This window comes from Lipophrys pholis (genome assembly GCF_963383615.2).
Source record: "Lipophrys pholis genome assembly, chromosome: 16".
NCBI classification, from domain to species: Eukaryota; Metazoa; Chordata; class Actinopteri; order Blenniiformes; family Blenniidae; genus Lipophrys; species Lipophrys pholis.
In genome coordinates this window covers 12,994,902-13,017,903 of record NC_137634.1, presented here as the reverse complement: position 1 = coordinate 13,017,903, position 23,002 = coordinate 12,994,902, and the positions used below count along the sequence as shown (strand labels likewise).

Here is a 23,002-nt window from a genome sequence, read left to right as displayed (position 1 = left end):
CGATCTCCATAGTATGTTTATATGCTTTCGTTGCAGGTTTTGTGCAGTGTGCTTATATAATACAAGTATATTGAATGGGATAGTGTAGTTGTAAAAAAAATCTTTCACCATCTTATTACACTATTGCCATTTATTATTAGCTTTATTACATTCAAAATCATTACATAATCTTTTTGTGGTATATTCCTTTCATGCAGTTCCTGATCGTTACTCACTTTGTAGGCAGTTTTGGAGAAATTTGAATTTGTCTCAGTTGGAACAGATTCTTTTACCCAAGTAGAAATACGCATAATTGTGTAAAGAAGCACTTTTAAAGTGAACTCAAATATGGAAACACACACACACACACATTCATTATTCCATTAATAATTCTAATTGTAAAGTTTGTTATAGTAATATTAAGCATGTGAGTGTGGACACATCAGCTTAATCAATCGTAATGACATATTGTGATTCAACCTGTTGTATCCGGCTTTCTACATTAAAAAAAGTTTAGTATTTTATTTTTGTAAATTCAACATCCGCTGCTTCAGCGTTATTAACGGTTACCGTCACGTCGTTTCCCTCACAAACGTGTTTGGTTAATAAAAGTCGAGCACACTTCGCAGCGTCGGTTACTGAAAGACTTTTAATCATTTTGTTAAGTCGCATTCTCTCACAGTTCCACTTTTCCGCGCGACACCGGCGGCGCCGTCCATAAATACTGTACAAAAATACAATGTGGCAGAAAAACTACAAAAAGAGGAAAAGAAGCTTAACCTTTCCAGGTTTACAGTACGCACTCTGACTTTGTATTAAATAGAATAAATTACAGCTTGCAGTTGGTTAACATCCTTCAGATTAATAATACAGAATTAGGAATTTTCTCCAAAATAAAAAGACAAAACTGCTGCACGTTACAAGCAGAATTTGACACACAGATGATTTTTTTTTTTTTTTTTTTTTTTAAACACGTTTTCCAACAACTGAAGTCACATTTTCCCCAACATTCCACTTGTAGTCGACATCCTGAAGTGTCAATTTGCTCTTTGGATGAGTGGAGTGATGCATGGTTGTCCTTCCGCTTTCACAGTTAGTGCTGGCAGATCTGCCTCCAGCAGGTGGCGCTCCCTCCTTGCGGGCAGAGTCCGGCCTCCAGCTGTTCTCCTCATTGAGTCGGGTGTCGCAGCTTCTCGCTGCTCCTCTGCGGAGTTTAGAGTCGACACGTCTGATATTTGCTGTGTGAGGAGGAGGAGGCCAGCTCGTAGAAGAGGACGTAGGCGTTGCTGCTGCGGACCTGGCTGGAGGACATGGGGCTCACCCTGCACGCACACACACACACACACACACACACACACACACACACACACACACACACACACACACACACACACACACACACACACACACACACACACACACACACACACACACACACACACACACACACACACACACACACACACACACACACACACACACACACACACACACACACACACACACACACACACACACACACACACACGATCAAATGACTGTTTTTTTTTTTATCTGAATATCAATTTCATCAAATAGTAGATCTAAATTCGTCAACAATACAACAAAGCTTTTATAATCCCCCCCCCATCATATTTTTTTTATATTTTCATTTACTTAAATATTTAGCTTGTAGCTTTGTATTACTTCATTTAAATGAGCCTTATTGTACCTTTAATCATTAGTTATTTTATTCTATCACTCATTTTTATTGGCCGTCTCAGTTCACATGCGTATATTATAAATATACAAGGTAAAAAAAAAAGCATAATTGCATTTATTTATTTTGTCAATTTGGGTGAATTGTTTCCCCTTTTCATCTGGCCTCCATTTGACTGTATTGGTGCAGTTCCTCACTTTTTTTGAAATCCAAAATCAATTCCTTTTGAATAGAAAAAAAACCAAAAAAAAAAACACTGAAGAAAATGAATATCCTCTCAAGTCTTTTGATAAACTTCGGTTCTGCTAAAACTGTTGAATAATTATCATGATTTTAACCCTTTAAATGCCAGTTTGATTTCATGACGCTCATATACACTACTCACAAAAAGTTATAATTTAGGTAAACTATTCGTCTTTTGGCTGAAACTTCAGGATGAATGTAACCTGCACTATAACCTTTACATGACCTCACTGTGACCTCCTCTAAACATTTGAAGGCAGGCGTTTTGATTCATGAGTCGACTCATACATTTCTTCACAGAAAGACACAGAAGTGGACGTCCTTTGTCCGCATCCCACACCGATGCCTGCTTCATGGGTGAACTGAGCCCAGAGGAGCCGGAGGATGAACGCCATTGGTGGTTTGTGTGGTGGCCGACCTCGCAAGCGTACCGGACCACACCACTGGGCACAGGCTCATCGTCTCGATAGGCCAGGGAGCGTCGACGCTGGATGACGGACCAAGCGAGGTTCAGTGCTGTCCTCTGATGAAAGTCACACCCACACCGAGCAGAAAAATGATGGCCGCCAACCATGTTGGAGACGCCAAGGAGAGCGTTACGATTCAGCCACTGTCGTCTTGTGGGCAGGTACGGAACTGTCCCACACAGTGAATGGGTACGGTGACAATCCCCATACAACCCGAATGACATCATTAATCCAGTCATTTTCATCTTCATGGACGACAGAGCTCCAGCTCATCGAGGTGGAATCATTTGAGAGCGTCTGCTGGAGACAGGGACCGTCAATGGAGCAGCCAGCACGTTCTCCTGGCCTGAATCCTTTAGAAAACCTCTGGAATCTTCTGAGGCGGCGTGTCAAGGCTCGTAACTCTGTACCTCGAACCTCAACGACCCGAGGGCCGCGCTTCAAGAAGAATGGAATGCGTTGACTCGTGAACAGCAGGAGACGTCGTTTTCAGGATGGAATTGATGCTCGAGCACAAGACAAGTGATTGAGATACGGGTTTTTTTTTTTTGTGGTTTACCCTCTACTGTTGTTGCCTCTGCCTAAAAGACCTTATTTCACGGTATAACATAATTAAAACATAACTTTGACATTTTCCATAAATTTTACCCCAAATCCCTACCTTTTTGTGAGTAGTGTGCATCAATAAATAGTAATAAAAAAAACAAGAAGCGTTACATTGAACTGAAACTGGCTTCATAAGTGTTCAGATCCTTTTATTCAATATTTGATCGTTTTCATTAGAACTGATAATAAAATGATTCAACCCAAGAATCTGAAAAAAATATATTAGTTCAAACTATTTTCAAGGCCGTTTTTTTTGGAAGCGGATATTTTGGTCGGAGTGTTTAAACATGAGACACAGTCCATCTCAACCACGTTGATCCTCTCTCTAGTTTCAGTTCTCTCTCCGTCGCAGGAAGTTGCAGCTGACCTCAGCCGACTCCGTGCGAGGGCAGAGTCCACCCTGTACGGGTCGACAGTCCATCACAATCTTAACGTTTGATTTAAGACCCCATAAAAAAAAAAAAAACTGACACACGCACCTTGAATGACATCAATTTTACAGAGTTGAAATGAAGTCATTCTCATTCAACCCTTCACAGGGAATTTCACCAGAAGTATCCTAAATGTGTAGCTGGACGATTCCATCGTGTATTTGAGTGAAAAGCTTTAGTTTGATATTAGTGTTGCGAAAACCATTCGGCTGCCAGACCATTAACTTGCCCGATAAGGGGTTAAGTGCAGGTACGCGCAGGATATCGAGGGCAGGACAAGCTTGATAAGGTGATATGTGAGGTAATGTGATGATGTGCAAGCTGATACCTGGAGTCATTGAAGCTGTACCACTCCCCGAGCGCCGGGTTCCTGCAGTACGCCGTGTAATGGCCTCCCAGGGTGTTTCCAGTGTGGTTCGATACGGCGTACAGGTTGTACACGGGACGCTCTGCAACGCAACAGACGACACAACACACGGCGTCACCCTCGCCCATCACGATCAGACCACCTCTTAACGCCGACCGCCGAAACACTCACCGCCGCTCTCGGAAGTGAACTCCCGCAGGTCCAGGTCTTTCAGGGGGAAGTTGACGTAAGTGGAGAGTTTGTTGGCTCGGACGTTGGAGTCTGAGAACCGCTTCAGGTCTGAAGGAGGGCGTGACGTCAAGGAGAATGTGTTTGCGTTTGTTCTCGTTTTACATAAGTCATAATCATGTACTGTATAATTAGCTTTTCTTGATCGTTTCGTGTATTCAATATAGCATGTGATAATGGGAGAGTCCTAAATGGACCGAAAAAATATATAAGAGAGCCAGAATGACAAATGTTCAGTATTCAATGTTGTCTTGACTTTTTTTTTTTTTTTTTTACAGCGGATACATAAAGATGATACTCCACATAACATAGAAATCATCTCAATCGCATCATTTCAAGTCTCTAATTAGGAAAAAATGTCTGCCTGGATTTCTATGAAAGGCTATAGAATCTTACTACACCAGAATATGATTGGTTAATTATCAATTAATACTTTAATTCAGGGCCTTTTTTATTTATTTTTTACCGTTTCCAGTGAAATGCATATCTCGATGTTTAGTATTTCGTGACTGTCACCAATATATGTTAGGTTTGCAGGAAATGTGTTATTTCGAACCAAACAATCCTAAGTCTTTTCTCAAACTTGTAACCCAACAAAGTTAAGGTGCGAAGACGTGAGAAAAAGGATACGAAGTACGAGAATCTGTGGGAACTTCTGGATGCTGAATCTCTTGGTGCATTTTCTTCTGGCTTTGCATTTGGTGCACGTCTGGAAAAAAGAAAAGCGTCACACAGTGTCAACAGACCGCAACGCTGGCAAACTGCTTGGATTTGAGTGGATTTTATTTATTTTTATTATATAATATGAGGTTACTTACTGGTCTCTCTTCTCCGTCCAGCACGTCTTCTTTGGCAAAGAGTCTCAGGCAGTCTTTGAGAGACACCTCACCCGAGTTCTTCTGCGAGAGGCACAAAACACGACTCGAAAACGCTTCCAATTTGTACACGCGCGCGCACACACACACACACACGTTCACAATCAGAAGCTAGTGCACGCTTGTACCCGTGTTGAATCTAAACTATCTATACTGCAGTATTGTGTGCGTCTTCCAACCTGTGCAATGGGTATGGAGAGGTCCCAGAATGGATCAAACACAGTCGAGCGAAAGCCGCAGACGGAGCAGGTTAGAGAGCTTTTCAGCTGTCCCACAAATAGATCTGCGGGCAAAATGGACGAGGCAAACAAAAAAGAAGAGGACACATTAAACATGCATGCCGTGCATTTCAAAAGGATCAGGAAACATCTGCGGGGGAAAAGCAACTCACCCACTACTTTGCTGTCCTCTCTCTGCAGGTACTGGCTCCACATCCGCTTGCCTTTCTCTTCGTCTCTGCGGAGGAAACCAAGCGGGGGAATTAATTCAATTATATCAGCGTAACGAGTCGCCAAAGTATCAGCAAGGCAGCAGGTTATGAGTAACCGATTGGCGGCGGCGGGGGGTTGTCTTACGAGAGGTGGTCAAAGTCCTCGGCCGGCACCTTGGAGCAGACCGTCACTCTGTTCACCTCATTGTGGAGGCCGTCCAGTAAGAAGCGGAGAAACTCCTGGGCGTCCTGCTGACTGCAGAGGGACGGGTCCGTCATTCAAACAAGGCCGGTACAGACGACCGAACTGACCCGAGTGTCCCACAGAGCGGGGGGGGGGGGAGACTTACTTGCAGCCGGCGAATTTGGGAGCGTATTTCTGGATCTGGGCTCTGAGGTCAGAAGGACAGATGGCCTCGGCGTTCAGAGACGTCCACAGGCTTTGAGTCAGCTTCGCAAACTCTGGAGGAAAGACGACGAAACCAGAGAAGAGAAATGGGATTAGGAGTGGTTTGAAGTCGTTCACTGCCCTCCCGTCACCGCTGAACGCATCTCGGATCATAAACCTTCACGGTTCCCTAAAGTTTAGATAATTATGGATTTAGAAATTCAATATGTAAATACAGAATAACTGCGTGATATTGAAAGCAAAACTTTTTTTTTTTTTTTTAGGGAAAAGGGGTAGAAACACTCCCTCAATGTACATTTTTGGACAAATCTACAGACATGAAATCGAAATAAATCCAAATCACATCAGGATTAAAAAGCTGTAGGAGCCCCGCCTCTGTAGCGGCACTTTATTTTCTTTTTATCTGTTTACTTTAATGTTTATTCTTCCAAATGGCAAGTTGGTTTTTTCTGTAACACAATGAAATGCTCAAGCCAACATAAAAGCCATGGATTCTCCTGGAAATTGCAAATTTGGCCAAAGCGTGATTAGGTACTATAAAGTGACAGCTTGACCCAGTTGTGGCTCATAAAGTGACTCATCCCTGGCGAAGGAGCTGGAGGAGGTCAAAGGTGTGTCCTACCTTCGGTGAGAGCGGCGCTGGTCCTGCAGTTGTTGCTGAGGTCGGTTTGGTGGACGTTTCTCAGGCAGTAGTCCCTCAGCTCGGACGTGTTGCTCAGGCATTGCAAGATGGAGTTCATGAAACACTGGCAAAGAGCAAAGCGAAACAAAAAGAGAATTAAAGAAAACTCCAGACTCGGGGGGGGGGGGGGGGGGGGGGGGGGGGGGGGGGGGGGGGGGGGGGGGGGGGGGGGGGGGGGGGTGAATGAATGTTTATCAAATGGAGACTCACTGTGTTTCCCAGGTTCTTCAAACCCACCAGGCCCTGAGGACTCTTGTTCTGCTCAAAGAGAGAGACATGCGAGTTAAACACGGCACGAGGAAGAGTTACAGGCCGACATGACGGAGGCTACTTCCTCAAAATGAACTTATTCGTGCATTCAGGCTCTACGTGTGAATGTATTTGGTGTGAGGTCAAAGTGTGACAAACCACACAAACAACTGGGGGATTACTAAGGGGGGGGGGGGGGGGGCAAGAGAAATCACACTGTTCCTTAAGTACATAAATAGCACTAACAAATCAGACTACCAAGTAGAAAGAGCGCCACATGTTGAACCGTGACATAGAAGAAACGCCTTTAAAAAACACACGCCGACCACAAGTTTCCTGAACTAAACCCACACGGAGCTAAAGAGAGACTCTTTCTTCCTCCGCCGTGCGCGTCAACATGACTGAACGAATCTCAAAAGGAACGCGCGGCGTTGGTTTCCCCGCAGAGCGTGTGACGGTCGCATTGTCGGAAGGCGTTGCGTGGTGAACATCAGCCGCTCCGTGCGTCACCGACACCGATGGAGAGAATAAAAGTAAAAAAAAACAAAACTCACTGATAGTCAATTTTTTTACTTGGCGACTGAACCAGGGTTTAGTAACTCAGTATTTGTTAAACATAAACTCTAAAATACAGCACTTCTTGAAGCGCACGCGTCAGCTCGATTCAGGCTTGCAGAAACTACTTATTGATGAACCGGAGGAACAAAAACGCTCAACAACATTTGCCCGCACTTCTGTTGCCCTCCTCTTATTGATTTTCAATAAACCTCATCCCGCTGCTAATGAGGTCAAACATCCAGTGTGTGTGTGTGTGTTTGTGCTCGCGGTGGAGATGACGTGTTGACACTGCCAGGCGTGTGACCTGCGGCTTCTGAAAGAGGGAACATAGTAACAGTGTAACACGACGAGCGGCGAGGCTGACGTCACACGCCGGCGCCTCTCTGCTGACGCTCCGTGTGGAAAGAGCAGCGTCGAGGCAGAAACGGCCTGAGGGAAGCAGAAATACGGGCGCTGTGCACAAAAAAAAAAAAAAAGAGAGAGTCCTGGAGTCCAGGTTGGGATCCTGCCGCTCGCATAAGGAAACCTAAACAGGCTCGTTGACTTCAATCGGCAACAAGTGTCCGAATTCCACGCAGGACGTCCTCAACTGATTGTGTGAGCCGTCCGCTCGTCATCCGAACTCAATGTGCTCATGTCAGTTTCTTATTTCAACTCAGTAGGGAATACACCCAAAGGCTATTTTGTCAAACAGTGTTGCTATTGGCCGGATTTCTCCACTATTCTGAAGGAAAACAGATTATTTGTTTAACCAGCAAACGGATAGTGGCAAAGAGAAGAAGCACAGACTAAAGTGAGCTGCAAGAGGCCCGAGAAACAAGCAAATGTAGTTTCACCCAATCTAAGATTGGTTGTTTAGCTTCACAACTGGGAAGCTTTGTCCTTGAAGAGGTGGGGGGGTTCGGGGTGGGGGGTGGGGGGGTAATGTAGTGTCAGGATTGTGGCGAGGCTGTAAGACTTTATCATCTTCTCTTTGTCTGAGGACGGCGTCAGCACCAGCTCTGCCCCTGAAGAGAGCGTTAAACTCTAACCTAACTGGGTGGGGATTGTCATGAAGAAACACAAGTGAGACTGGAGGAGGTTGTGATCGTCCACCAGCTTTTCCACGCCGTGGTTCAAAGATTTTTACCCTCCTTTGGCTTTAGAATTCTTGATTCACGCATTCCAGCAGACGAGCCTAAACGAGCCGGGCTGCGTAGTATGAACACGATATAAACAGAGAAGGTGCGCGTGTTGCCTTGTGACAATGGTTTCCATTGCCTTAAAATAGCACTGCGCTGACATTACGAGCTCCGAGCAGCAGTCTTGGCTCCTCTCCCTCTCTGTGTTCCTCTCCGGCTCTGCAGTATTAGAAGTTGGCCATATGGTGCGAGCCCCGCTCCGGCGAGCACTGACCGGCGGGAGCCTTCACGCTCGGCGGGCCGCCTCCGATCTGAAAAGGAGGGGGGGGGGGGGCTCCGTCCAAAAACAACGCGGGAAGCGCTCAGGTGATCCGCGAGCAGGCCCTCTGCCGGTTGGCACCGCTCCAGAGAGCCGTCGTGGGCGGGGAGAACGCGCTGTCCTCGAGACGCTCTGCACGTTCGGTCCGAGGACGGCCAACACGCGTCTGTGCGAGTGACGCTCTTCTCTTATCTCTTGGAAAATGGCGTAATTAGAAATCTTGGTGGAAGACGGCAGAGCTGGCGGAGGGATACTCCTCGTCGACTCCAGATGTTTCAAGACAGGAAAGACGTGATAGTCCACAGCCAAGGTCGACTGCATGAGATATTCACGACCACGTCACTTGTGGGTATTACGCAAAAGTTCCACGAGTTCTATGTATGCAGCCTGACCGCCAAGAAATGTTTCAAGACCTCTTTTTGTTTGATTCCAAGTCATGTTTGCACATCAGCTCGGGCTTCTGGGAAACCATCATTTCACTAATGAAGATAGAAGTCAGCATAATATAGAAGCTCAAACACGTCTCGCAGTTTAACGAAATGGCATTAAAACACCACTGAGTGAGAAATGAGTCCGATTTAAAGAGACAGAAGCTTAAATGTTTAAAGGAATGGTCCTTGGTGTAACATTATAGCCTCGTGTTAATTCCTCCACAATCACTGAGTCACAAATTAACTTTTCTAATGCAAATCCAGGAGGTAAGTAACGAGGTATCAAGTAATCGGTTCCACAGTAGAGAAAAGCAGCAGCTTGCTTGTGTTTATGTTCTTTTTTTTTTTTCTTTTTTTTTTCGGTAAGTCATGAGGGCAGTTATGTCACTTCCATCGAGGAGGACTTGGGAGTGAACAGTGCTGACGCCTCAGGTGCACACAAACATGTGCGGGTAGTGTGGCGGCTCGGCGTGAAAACAAAATGTCCCGAAGCGACGATAAGGTGACAGTCAGCCATCAGTCCTTATCAGCAGCTCTCGGTGTTACACAACCCGGCATCACACTGGAATTCTCCCCCCCTCCGATCACTGCAGCTGCTGCTCTTAACCTCCTGACATTGTGTTCCCGCGTGTGTTTACATCCTACTCTATCTCCACTGAAATGCTGATTTAAAAAAAAAAAAAAAACCCTAAAGAAAGACGAGGTTCAGGCCTCTTCTTTGGCCTCCCATCTGGATGGAAGGTTTTATTAGGTGGGGGGAGGTGGGGGTGATTTAGTGCTTGCTGAGATCTTACAGTTTCCTCTTTCTGAAAAGGCTGAACATGATGACATTTCACTGCAACGTTCGCTCGTCTGACTCATTCAGAAATTCAGCTGACGTTCCTGAACGAGAGGCGGCTCATTGGCTTTGGGTCTGCCGGGGACATCTGTTCAGAAATACGCCAAAAAGTTTTACAGTGGGCTGCAGAACCAAATAAATGGTATGGGGAGCGCCGAGTGAACTTCAATGACAGCCTTCATATTTTTTATTTTTTTCCCGGTTACAGTTCTTCTCCATAGTACACAAGACGGTTATGTAACTTAGTGAAGAATTTTCACCAGAGAATTTGGGTTTTGAGTCACTAGATGAGAGTTAATGATAAACAAGCTGTTCCCACATGTTTTGTCACAAGTCAGAAAGGGAAAGATTCACTTTTTCCACTGATTACACCTAAACTGAACCAATTTTTTTTTGGTTTTACTCTTTATAATTTCAACTAATAATTCATGAAAATATCAAGAGCATCTCAAATTATAGGAATATTTCACAAGATTGGACGACTTTCCTACATTTTTTTTTTTTTCACGTGTGCCATAATTACCACAATTTCAAGTCTTTTATACAACAAGTGTAGAAACACTGACAACACAGTTAAATCACGTTTTTGTTTTTAGACGGACCTGTATTATACAGCTTCATTGACAACTAACTATTGCATACTTTAGTTCAAGCTCACATTCCCTCAACCTACCACAGCAACTAAGTTGTACTTTGATTGCACGCTCCAAAAAAAACTTTAAATCTATTTCAGTGCGGAATTTAGATCCTGCAGATTTTTATTTATTCATGGGGCAGTTGCTTCTGCTTAACTCTTAAAGCAAAGGTTTCCTCGACGTGATGAATGGATGGATGCTGCAGATTTTCATTTATTTAAAAAGGAAGGATGCATCCATAACCAGTTTTAAATTACATAAATTCTGGATTTGTTCAATTTTTATTTTTTTTAATTTTTTTACAATTATGACATTTATTTTTAAAGTGGTATTTTCCACAGTGTAAATGCATTTACAAAAAAAGCCTTCCTAGTTAAACATGAGTGAATAAAAGTGCAGAGATGCTCACCTTGGCCTGGTTGATGATCAGCCCCATGAACGTGGACACCAGCATGGACCGGGACAGTGCCGGGCTCTTGCGCCGGTGCTCCGGTTTGTCCAGCGCGAGAGCGGCCGGCTCCTCGGGCACCGTCACCGTGTAGGAGTGTCGCAGAGAAGGCATGTCGGCACTGGTTCTCGTCCGGGGTAAAATTCCTCTTAAACGCAAACTGGAGTCAAGTGGGAAACGGAGCGAGTGGTTGCGCGCGAGGTGAGGCGTCTCGTCTGTCGCCGTCTGACGTGTCGCGCGCGTGCCAAGGAGTAAACACAGTGAAGGCGCGTGTGGGAGTTTTTTTTAATTGGGCGCAGTGAACGCCTCCTCCCACCAGTGATGGTGCGTTTAGGTGAAGTGGGAAACATCACAACTCCACGAAGCAGGACGCGTAGAGTTTTTTTTCCCCACTGCGTGCATTGAACGCGTCCTCCCACCACAGAGACCGGAGGTGGTGCGTTTACGTGCAGTAAGAAACATCAAACTCCACTCTCTTGGTGCAGTGAAACCAAGTATATCAAAATTTACCCAATTATTACAAGTAATATGATAAACTAAAACTAAACATATATACATATATAAACATCTTAAATCAACTTTACCTGTCACAAAGTATTCACTGGAATATCTTAGGATATTTCAATACTTTAAAGGATATACAAAGTAAAATAGTCCCAAAATAAACTTAAACATATATTTTTTTTAACTCACAATCTCAAATAATCATATGCTGTTTAAGAAAGCTTTAACCAAGACATGAATGCAGTTTCAATATGACGCCATTCTTATTGCTGATAAAACTAATTAACTATGATCTAATATGGCTTTGATACTCATGCTACTTTATCAAAAGTGTGGATATCTTTGACCTTTGCATTACTAATCTGTTGGCTCAGGTCTCAGTGTGGTATCATATCCACTTTTGAAACACAACAATCCCCAGTAAATAAAGTAGAAATTACATTTATGGAAAAATTCCAGTCAATGTCTCCTAACTGGTATTTTTGTCTTCTGAGTTCATCCAGCAGGCCAGATTGGATCTACTGCTGGGCCCGATTTGGTCACTGCGGCACAGAGGTTTAGGTTTGACACCCTGTTTGCACACAATGAGATATTGTATATTGTGAAACATTTTACTCACTAGAATCACATCTGTCACTCTCTTTAGTTTAGAAAGTCTCTAAATTGAGTGAATGTCTCACAGGGTGTCTGTACCAGTCTACATGTAATTCAACACTTTATTATCATATGATGATAATTTGCACTCACTGTTACCTACAAGATTTGGATTTTGACATTGTAACTACACTAAAAACTTCTGTTTTGGGGGGAAAATACACAATAGAATAATTTGAATTTGAAATTTGACTTTGATCATATTTAGTGTAACCAACTGATTCATTTGAATATTAATGGAGAAAAAAGATCTTGGTGCATTATTACTTTTTTTGTTTGACTGAATAAAGTTACATTGACTTTCACTTCAATGATAACCACATTCCTTGAAACCCTCTGTCAAGTTCAAATAAAGTACAAATATCGGGTTTTCTCATTTTATCCACAGCAAACATCATGAAATTAAGTTAACGTAAAATAAAATCTCAATTTTACCACCTCAGACTTCAAAATAAAGTTTATGTTATGACATCACACATTTGAGGCTATAAATTAGGATAAATATGATCTATCCATCCACGCTGGAGTTGATTCATGTTCTCACAGCCTGATGAAGTAATATTCTGAAATGAGCCCATTTGACTAATTTAGCTTTTGGCATTTAAAATATGTGTCTAAAGTCCCTTTGGGCAGATTTGAGTGCATGACTGAGCCATCCCATATCTCGGTATCGCTATTCTATCTGAGAAAGTAATACTTTTAGTCACAGGTTTGAATATTTATTGAGGTATCTGCAGTGAAGGAATGCTGGAGTGGCCCTGAGTGATCTGTTAGGGAATATTTTTACACTATATGGCAACTTTCCAGTCATACACCCACAAAAAAAAAGAAGAAAAAAAATAAAACTATTCAGAGCGCTCCACAGTGAAGTGTCCACACAAGTCAAAGGTTGGACTTCACTTACTCAGCAGACCAGAGCTGATAAACCAGAAAAAGAACAGAAAGCACTTTGGCTGAGGGACCATGTAACTACGAATGCTGATATGTAGAAACAGCATTAAGTACGAAGACGGAGATAAACATTTTTTTTTTTTCGCTTACTGTTTCATTCCCCTCAGTATTCAATTCACTGATCTTTACCAAGATGCTCAACAAAAGCCCAGGTTGGCTGTTTAGTATGAAAAACAAACACTTATGCTTGCTCTGCAGGGCTTTTCTGGACATAATTTTTTTTTTATCATTTGTGGGCAGAAACTCAAAAAAAAAAAAAAGCTCTTTTCAGTTTTTTTGCCCACCTTATACTCCAAGTGAAGAGTCTTGCTGACCTTGAGTCTTTGAGATGTGCTTTTATTTTGACACAGAATCAGCTCTGAGGCTGATAAGAGGCTTCATAGCCGCCTTGTAAACTTTTACAAGTTCCTTAACCTACATATGGTTTCATCTTGTGGCTATATCCAGGAGAAAATTAAAACTACAGAGCAAAGTCTGGTTTTGGAGCCATATAACACTGTGATCAGCTGATTAATCAAATTGGACATTGCTGGAGAAGCATTGCATAAGGAGGAGGTGAACGTTAATCAAGTCAAAATGAACTACAACGGTTTAGCTGTTTTGAATTTCATCAGTAAGAAATCTTTTAATAGGAGTTTGATTTAGATTCATGGAGCACATTCTGATGTTTCTATATTTTCATCATTAATACAATGCTTTAATCTAATCAAGGCAGTCAAGTGGATTGTAATCCATGCATTTTATTTATTTTTTTTCACATCAGATTTTGGAAAACATTAGTGTGCATAAACTGCGTCAGTCGAGGAAACACCTTCAATGATATGCAGACAAGCCCAACATGGACACTGAGTCAGGGAATCCTGACTCTGCAATCCCTGGAATTAACCGGTAGAAACAAAGAGCAGAACCTGTTCATCTGATCACATTCCAGTCGTGGTTGAAACGGGCGCGGTGCTTCGTCGGTGTCACCCCGGGGTGGGGGGGAGGGCACACGCCCTCCTACCTCTACGGATGTCATACAGTGTAGGTGAACCAGTAAAAGTTCATATTTGTCTCCTTAAAGCGATTTTCACCATCGCAGTATGGAGCTTTGTGCTATAATGGGAGGAATAAAGAAACTCGCTGTGTTGTGTTGTTTTTCCTCCTGCAGTCAAGTTTTAGATCAGCAATTTCTTTAAGTGAACAATTTTCAATTGTTCTATTGTTTGAAATCCTTTTTGCTCCTCTTGTTAAGTCTCATCTCGGCGGCTGACATAAAGTGAATTAGGCCTTGTTTATACGACATTTTAAATAACGTTTGCATTTTCGTTTCAGAAAAGTTCCGCACTCACACGGCAACGTTTTGAAGGCGAACGTACGTTTACGTGCAAATGGCAGAAATTCTGTTGGTAGTTCCTGTGATGAAACCACACCCACACACAACGCACACAGACAATACACTTTAAACACTAACAATGGCGAGTACACAGACATTCGTATTGACGGACGACAAGGTTGGATTGTTATTACGGGTGACTCTCACCTCTAAAACTAGGAAAGCTCCAGGAGAATATGAACTGGGGATCAGGCCACTCTGGAGGCCGCCATTGTTGTTATGTTTTCCATTTTCACACACAAGAAAAACCCTGCTGGTGAAGTGTTAAAAGTGACATACATACAAATACCATTAGAGTATAATACATAACACTATCCTCTGAAGTTTGGGGGACTGATCACACGGGTGCTGCTAAGTTTTTACTACACAGTATAATGTTTCGTGGACTGTCCAATCAGAAACTATTTACGTACAAAATGAGGAAAAGAAAATACACACAAACAGCTGGTAGTGAAGTCCCACTCCTTAAAAAATGTGAAAAAAAATGTAAAAAATCCCGAGGGATGAAACTGAGGTCAGGATGGACTCGTTTGGTTTGGGAGGAGTCGGTATATCTGGATTAAAGGACGAGAAGACGGTGTGATCGATGCAATGAACTATGAAGAATAAAATGTGCAAATGGGAAAAAAATAATAAATGCTTACATAACTTCTCAGCATTGTTTCTTCATGGTTCCCTTTATATTGATATTTCACATGTTTTTAATATATGTATTTCTTTTGAGTATATTAGGTTAAAGTCTTTAGTCAAGATGACATTAATACTGGCACGGCTTTTCACCTTGACGTTTAATCATTTATTCTTTCAAACATTCTTTATCTTATCTGATGTTCTACTTATTTTATTGTCTTTTCCTCCGAACGCATTAGTCTCGATCTTTTTATATCATTGCTTTAGCTTTATCTGATTTTTATGATCAATTTGACCTCGTCTTTATCAACATGAGCATTTTATGCCAAAGGCATATATTCTTTTTCAATTTTATTTTCTTAACACCACATTATGTCAGTTCTTCTTGTCAATATTTTAATTGCAATCATGACTTCTAGTCTCTCTGTTAAATATGACCGAAGAAGCCGATCCTCCTCCACCTGTTTCACCTGTTGCCAGATGTTGAGGTCAGCTGAGAGGCGGAGACGAAGGAATTCAAAGCTCTCCACCCTCTGTCCTGCCTCCGTGCACACTCACGTTAATTATCACCTCTGTTGTGTAACAAATCAGAGTCCGTACAGGTCATTAAAAAGGATCTCACAGGCATGCAGTTGCTGCAGTGTTAGAGCGCGTTGCCACGGCAACACAAATGAAAAGGACAGAAACAGGCTAATCAGCATAATTAAAGTATTTTTTGAATGGACGTATTAATTAAAATGAATCACAATCGGGTTTTTTCGTGGGGGGGAGTGTTTGGGAATGGCATGTAGGAGAAGAGCAAGAGTGACGAAAGGAGGACATGGAAATATCTGGTGTGACATTAGAGGAGGCAGATGATTGGCAAAGGCAACCCTTGAAAAGAGCAGTCAAAAAAAAAAGATTAAAAAGAAAAAATACTCACATTTGAAGCTGTTATTTTATATACAAAGTGATTTTTTTTTTTCTTTAAACCTGTTTTTGGCCTGATAGGACTACAAAAAAAACCCTTCCCAGCTGTATTCAGCTTTTTTCTTTCTTTCTTTCTCCTTCACACAAAATCTTTGCGTGCAACTATAATTACGAGTGCTTTAAAACACACACCCTCCCATTCAAACCCACACAATCCAGTCTGCGCGTCCTCTCCCGGGCGGGACGAGAACATCGGTGTCACTCAGAGGAAATACTTGGAGGCCTACTCACGCTCGAGCCACCAAAGCCTTTTCTCTGCACATAATGCTTAACTAAAGTTTACACTGAGTCAGTCACTGAGTCATCAGCGTTTAAATACCAGCAACACGACACAAGAAGCAACAGCTGCGCAGAAACATGCCCCTCTGCATATTCAGCATTATTTCTGGCGGACATCAGCATCCGAACGTTTGGCCGGGATGTTCTTTTAGTGTTTTAAAAAATAATGAAGCCATACTTGTCTTATTGTGTTCTGCTGGCACAAAAGTATCAAGTATGTGAATATATCACAATAAACTATAAATACAAGATTTGACTTTAATTTACTGCCATAAAATAAAAGAACATGTTGGAATTATTTATTCATAATGCAGGAAAAAGAAAAGGCTGTATAGTATTGAGAAAAGGCCTCTGACCTTTACGCCCCTAGCGGTCAAAATAAGAACAACAGTTACTAATATGAAAAACACACACACACACACCGACATCAGTCTTGACCCACATGTCCTATTCTTTATAATTAGGAATCCTGTTTGACCTGTTTGACCCCATGAGGATGTGTTGGGGACATTGCATCTCTTTAGTTTCATTCTCTGCAGACTTCCTCTGTACCGCAACCAAAAGTATGTCTTTCCTACGCTTACAGTAGAAAGTCTAAACATGTCGTGACTGAGAAATGGATGTGACCCATCCTCTGAACTGATTTAGCTCCCCCCCGCAACACTCATAACTGCCTGTCCACACACAAACACAAACACACACACACACACACACACACACCTAGCAGCTTATATAACCACAGCAGGATAAAGACAGCAGTGCTTCTTCCTGCATGTGTTTCCACTACCAACAGGTCCGTTTCCAAATGACATTCAAACGAACTTTGCTGCAAAGCTGCAGCGGTGAAACGGCCTCATTTTGGTTTTCGAGCACGTCCTCTGCAACAACAACAAAAAAAAAAAAAAGAAAAAACAACAACCCTCCGCTGCTGCACACAATTTCACACCGATTTGGAAGCTTTTAACCTTCATCAAGTGAAGGTCCGCTCCGAGTGTTTACGGGTCAAAATGCCCTCTGCGGGGAGACGGAGGACATTTTTAATCAGCTGTAAACTGTTGTTTTCTCTTCTGATCCGACGTGAGTCCAAGTTTGTGGAGGATTGCTGCTTTTTTTTTTTTTTTTTTTTTGCAGCTGAATCGTTTCCTTGCGACACATTCCCACCTTGACGGTGCCTTTTCGCTTCACTCAGGCTCTTATGTCACAGTGGCAACAGCAGAGCGTGAAAACCTTTGGCAGCCCATCAAGTTTTGTTACCGGCGCCTGAGTTTTTCACAACATCTGTGCTATTACGTCCACATCTTTACCAAAAACAAAAGAAAATGTACTTCTGATTTGATTAAATCATCATTTCAGTTCAGCGTGAATATTCAATAAATGTTTCGTCGAGGATCTCTTGTTGGAAGGTTTTTAAGTTCCGTTTTTTTTTTTTCTAGGAATTTCACCTTTAAGAAGACACTTTTACAACTAAAGCAATCCGACACTATCTATTCGGGTTTTACCTTTAATCCAGTGGCCTTTAAGCTTCGTGAATCATTGACTGAAGTTGTAAAGTTCAGCTGATTCGGGAGTCTCTGTTGAGACTTGTCGAGTCAAAAACCCAAATGTTCACTCAACTAAAGAGATCACACAACCTAAAGTCAGTGTTACTTATGCGGCAAAACAAGGGCCACCAAATCTACATATTTGACATATTCTGCAAAATCAAATGTGCAACATCATGGCTAAAATCTGAATATTTAATACAGGGTATTTAATTTTCTACTTTTCTATCGACACATGCCACGTCTGAAAACACTATTAGTGTGTCTGATTGATTTTTCGATAGAAGAAGCCAGATGTGAATAAGAAAACGATTTAGCTGAGGATTAAATAAACAGGTGTAAGTTGCAGCTATTCTAAAAGTGTGCGGTGAATCATCTGTGTAGCATAAAAAAAATACCGTTTGGTAGCAATCTGAGCAGTTTTAACCACTGAAGCTCTTTTAGTCAATTTAGCTATTTTTGCAGTTTTATTTAAAAAAAGAAGAAGAAAAAGTCACTATGGCTGTTTTAACTGTTTTATCTTTTGTTAAAGAAGCCATTTTAACCAGTTATGTTACCTTTTTTTTGCTGTTTTTTATTTTTTTACCACCTGCTGTTAAATGAAGGAGTTGAAAAACAGTTCATCTAATTCTTATTTGAGCCCAAGTGTGACATTTGTCGGACAGAATTTCAAGTGAGTTTGAAAAACAAAAACAAAAACAAAAAAAGCCTGCTGTGCAACAAAATTCTAAACATATAAGTTGACTCACTTTTAACAAAATAAAAGCTGGAGGTTGAAGACTCCCACATTCATCATCAATCCATCTTTTTTCTGGTGCTGTTCAGTAAAATCTCACAGCAGGGCTATTGTGTGTTATATTCTAAGTGTGTGCGTGGCTAGTTAATGATGATTTCCTAAATTATTTTGGAACACGACGTCCCGCTCTGCTAATTTGCCTTCCGCGAATAAAGTGCAGCTCCGGTCAAACGTCCTAAAAAAGTGTGATGACGGCAAACACACCCTGGAACCAAAATATGAAAGAGATTCACTCTAATTAATTGTCGCAACTTTCAAGTAATTAAGTTCAAGCACAAGGTTGAAGTCATGCAGCTGGCACAAAGGAGAGGCTATGAGTGAAGATGGACTAGAGTGATCTCTGGCGCCCCCTCAAGGATATCTAGGTACTGCAGCATAGTAAACGTGATACTTTTAAAAATGTGATCCCACTAAAAGTACATTTTTAAACTCGTTAAAAAGAGGTTCTCCTTGCAACTCTTGCTTCGGATGTTGGGTGCGGCTTCGTAGACTCGGATGAATAAACTGGAGAAGTTCTTCATGTTTATTGATGGAAGGGTGTTCTTGCTCTCAAAGAATAAAAACATGTTTTGGTCACGTTTTATACATCACAATTAAGATACTGATTATCATTATTATTATTATTTAAAAAAAAAAAAAGTCATTACATTAACCACCAAACTGACAATGACTGTACATTTGTACACAGAAAGTAGGAAAAAAAACCAGATCTACCTATAAAACAAATTATATATATATTTAAAAAAAAAAATCTATTTACTGGAAAACTAAACAGATTTCGGCTCGCATCTGTGAAAGTTGGGGGCATTTATTGACATTTTAAGGTGCCAAAACCAGGATGAAATAACCGAAAACAGCCGGCATCCTTCTATCCTCGTGCAACAGTTGAAGAGCAGCGGTGAGGGGGAAAACACTCGGATTTCGATGAGAATGAGTGAAAATCCACTGACACAGCTATTGTTATTGGCTATTGGCTTCTGACAGTCGCAACCACACATGTCGCACGCTGATGTGAGACCCTTTGAACCATTTCACGAGCTGCTCTCTTCACATATAAATACTCACTTCACTCTCTAGATGGGGCTGTGCAACAGGATCACATCTCAGGTGTTCTCCTGAAAACTGGCTCTCAGTCTGTTACGTGGCCGGAGAAAGAAGCACACCTTTTGTAAACGAAAGGGAACCTTTGGAAAGTTTATCGTGTCATAAACTCGGTTCTGCTCACAGAGACAATAATGAAAGTTAGAATAATACACCTTGGTGCAGTGGGAGGCTGTAGTATTCAGTCTGTGGCTGTATTTACCTCTTAAAACTTTTTGCAGTGCTTGGATCTGTTAAAAATGCATCATGAAGATGGGGGGGGGAAAGAAGAAAAAACTCCAGCTCACTACTCTCTTGATCACACCTCGATGAACAGCTATTGTTCCAGAATATTCTATTTTCATCCTTACCTTGGTGCTTTTTTGCTGTTTTCTTCATTACGGGAATAATTTATTTTCAGTTTTTTTATCCAGTTCCTCACAAGTTTGTCACACGCGCCAGCTCTTTCTGCTGCGCATTATATCGTCTTTATTGTAAGTTTGGCCCTATAGCAGCATCCTGTTGGCTCTGCTGGCTTACGTGTCGCATCATAGTTACTGTTGTTATTGCTTTTCATATACTCATTATCTATTGTTTGAGTTCCGTTTCTCTCGCTACTGTTTTATTTACTGTCCACTTTTTGCTGTGACAATGCAAATCCTCCCAATGTGCAACAAATGATCTTATCTGATCTAAAAATCAAAAGGGAAAAAGCATGCAGGGGGAAAAGGCTTCCCACGATTCCCACATTCTGCCTGCTGCTGTTGCTCTCTGACGCCCTCTGGTGGACATTTAATTCAAGACTCATATTTCAGCCACAAACCCGCAGAGCAGTACTTGTGCAGTATAATAATCAGCTGACAATTAACATACGATTAACCAAATATAGAGTTTGTTCTCCCGACGTCAAAATCAATTGGTTTCGTATTTGATTTGGTGAAAATAATTTGGAATGAAAATACACAAAACAATTCCGCTGATCACATATTGTAAACTCATTTCTTTTATTCATTTTTTTAAATAGCTAACATGGAAAAACTCGTCTTCCTTAAAGTTTTTTCTTACATGTGGATGTGTGGGAGACTCACAGTCACTCACGTTTAGTTTAATTTAGAGTAAAACGGCACAAAAAGTCAGGAAGCTTGAGTTTGTTGGATCATTTCTTTGTCGAAACTATGCCTCATAGGAATAAATCTTACACCATTAGAAAGCCCGTTTATTTCCCTTTTCATTTGTACATTTGTGAGCATGATGCATTTGTGGGATGAGGCGCAGAACCCGAGTATAAATCAAATATGCCAATACCAAACAGGCTACCAATGAAATTAAAGCTGCAGTTCCACTGATATGAAGTCTCCTGCCAGGAAGCATTGTGACAACCAAGAAATAATCCACCGAGCGCATATTTTCTAACATTTCGTGGGCAGTTTATGTTGACTTAATGTGTAAAGACGTACAATGGATAATCCCCCGCCCGGACCTATCCACTGAGCTGGATTGTAACATTCTCTTATCTTTGGCGCCATCTGGTGGATTTTTACATTCATTTCAGACGGATAACGTGATAGAAGACGCGATAAAGCAGAGATGGTTTACATAAAAAGATAACACATGAAGGTGGAGGTGCATCACGGAGGAAGAGCAGTGGCGACCGGATGAGTGTTTGCATGTTTTTGGGTTTTTTTTCAACCTGACTTACCTTCAGTGATTTCTGCTCTCAAACCTTCTGTGAAGTGGATTTTCTGACTGGAACGCAGCTGATCTACTGGCTACTGAATTTGCTTTGTGCGCCTTCAAGTCTTTTGTGTTTGACCGTGTCCACCGTGTTAGGAGAGGATGGAGGCCACAGTGCCCAGCAGGAGGAGGAGGAGGAGAAGAAGAAGAAGAGGAGCAGGTTTGAGGACACAGCTCGAGCTCACGTCTGGAAAGGAGGAGGGAAACCAAGCTGAAGTCGGGCGTCGGGCCACCATCACCGCGACTTATCGGGATGAACTGGACATGTTTAGAAAATAAAGGCGTTTCTTACTCCTGCAGGTTTTCCCGTCTCGCTGCAGCATCCCCGTCACACAGCTGCAGACCGGTCCGCTTCCCTTACTGCTGCAGATCTGATCACAGCCTCCGTTGTCCTCCTCGCACCAGTCGGACTCTGAGGACCGACCACGCGTGAAATAAACAAACTTTACAAAGATCTGCGGGGGAAAGTGCTGCAAATCAAAACAACTTCTCGCGCAGGTTGATACGGTTCGATGGATGATTAATACAGCGGGACAAAACAGAAAATGCCTTTTCAAAGGTAAAGTGATGAGGGAAATTACAATCAAAGAAAACAACCAAACAAGGTAAATGTTTGAAAAATAAAGTGAAACAGATCCAGGTGAGAGTGAATTTTATATGTAGGTAAAAAAAAAAGAAGAAAAGATGTTGAATAAAATACAGAGATAAAAGTAGTTTGGAGAAAAAAAAAGACAATTAAAAAACATATCAAAACTTGAGATACTAAAAGAAAAATCAAAGTAACAGGGATAAATGTGTGTAGGTATTATGTTAAGTACTACTACTTCTACTATTACTACAACTACTTCTACTACTACTACTACTTTACTACTAATTACTAGCACTGCTACTGTTGCTACTACTGCCTCAACTGATACTGCTTCTGCTTATACTACTACAGCTACTACTACTATTAGATTCAAGATTCAAGATTCATTTTATTGTCATTCTACTTTTCAGTACAACGAAATTACTTCAAGCACAGATGGAGAGAAGAAGACAACATTGGGAGAGGGAGGAGAAAAAAGAAGTCCCATTGCAGACAGTACTCCTTAGAGTAAAGTCTGGAATATAAGAAAAAAACACCTCAGCACATTTAGCATCCAGCATATTAAAACATAGTACATGTCACAAGACAGAGCACATAGGATTCCACGGGGTGGGGGGGGGGGGTTTGCAGGAGAGCAAACTACTACTACAACAACTATTACTATTACTACTACTAATAACAATATAGCGTTTAATTTTGAGACTCTAGAAAGGCATTTAGAATTTTTTTTATGTATATATTCTGAATCACGATCATTTCTGAAGAGACAAATAGTTTCAGGGACTCGCCTCTCTTCCTGATGGGTCCCACCGACAGGATGTGCTCTTTATGGTCCCCGTCCTCCGAGTACATCCTCCTCTTGTGTGGACAGTTCTGTGTGGACAG

The 23,002-nt window shown here is 41.8% G+C and overlaps 2 protein-coding genes across 2 annotated transcripts in view; both read right to left on the bottom strand.

Annotated features, from left to right (window-relative positions):
- Positions 1 to 605: 605 nt before the first annotated feature.
- LOC308121714 (ubiquitin carboxyl-terminal hydrolase 2-like) lies at positions 606 to 11,335 on the bottom strand. The gene is made up of 12 exons (XM_080483131.1): positions 10,977 to 11,335; positions 6,627 to 6,674; positions 6,357 to 6,480; positions 5,676 to 5,787; positions 5,471 to 5,581; positions 5,287 to 5,351; positions 5,075 to 5,178; positions 4,839 to 4,919; positions 4,651 to 4,729; positions 3,964 to 4,071; positions 3,754 to 3,874; positions 606 to 1,301 (listed from the first exon to the last, which is right to left on the bottom strand). The coding sequence occupies exons 1-12, from the start codon at positions 11,127 to 11,129 to the stop codon at positions 1,193 to 1,195; spliced, it is 1,215 nt and encodes a 404-aa protein (XP_080339257.1). The 5' UTR covers positions 11,130 to 11,335; the 3' UTR covers positions 606 to 1,192.
- A 9,434-nt stretch (positions 11,336 to 20,769) lies between these two features.
- tecta (tectorin alpha) overlaps positions 20,770 to 23,002 on the bottom strand; it is a 38,621-nt gene continuing 36,388 nt past the window's right edge. Inside the window, exons 33-35 of the mRNA XM_080483379.1 lie at positions 22,906 to 22,990; positions 21,821 to 21,940; positions 20,770 to 21,715 (exon numbers count right to left, since the gene is read on the bottom strand). Coding sequence (XP_080339505.1) covers positions 21,621 to 21,715; positions 21,821 to 21,940; positions 22,906 to 22,990 — 300 coding nt within the window. The 3' untranslated portion in view covers positions 20,770 to 21,620. The remainder of the gene's footprint in view (positions 21,716 to 21,820; positions 21,941 to 22,905; positions 22,991 to 23,002) is intronic.

Bases quoted from the DNA above. Each gene is read 5' to 3' on its own strand.
- LOC308121714 (XM_080483131.1), bottom strand. From the start codon at position 11,129: ATGCCTTCTCTGCGACACTCCTACACGGTGACGGTGCCCGAGGAGCCG. The intron at 6,675-10,976 runs GTGAGCATCTCT...CTCTTTGAGCAG, and splicing joins TGATCATCAACCAGGCCAAG to AACAAGAGTCCTCAGGGCCT. The intron at 5,788-6,356 runs GTAGGACACACC...TCTTTCCTCCAG, and splicing joins CAGCGCCGCTCTCACCGAAG to AGTTTGCGAAGCTGACTCAA.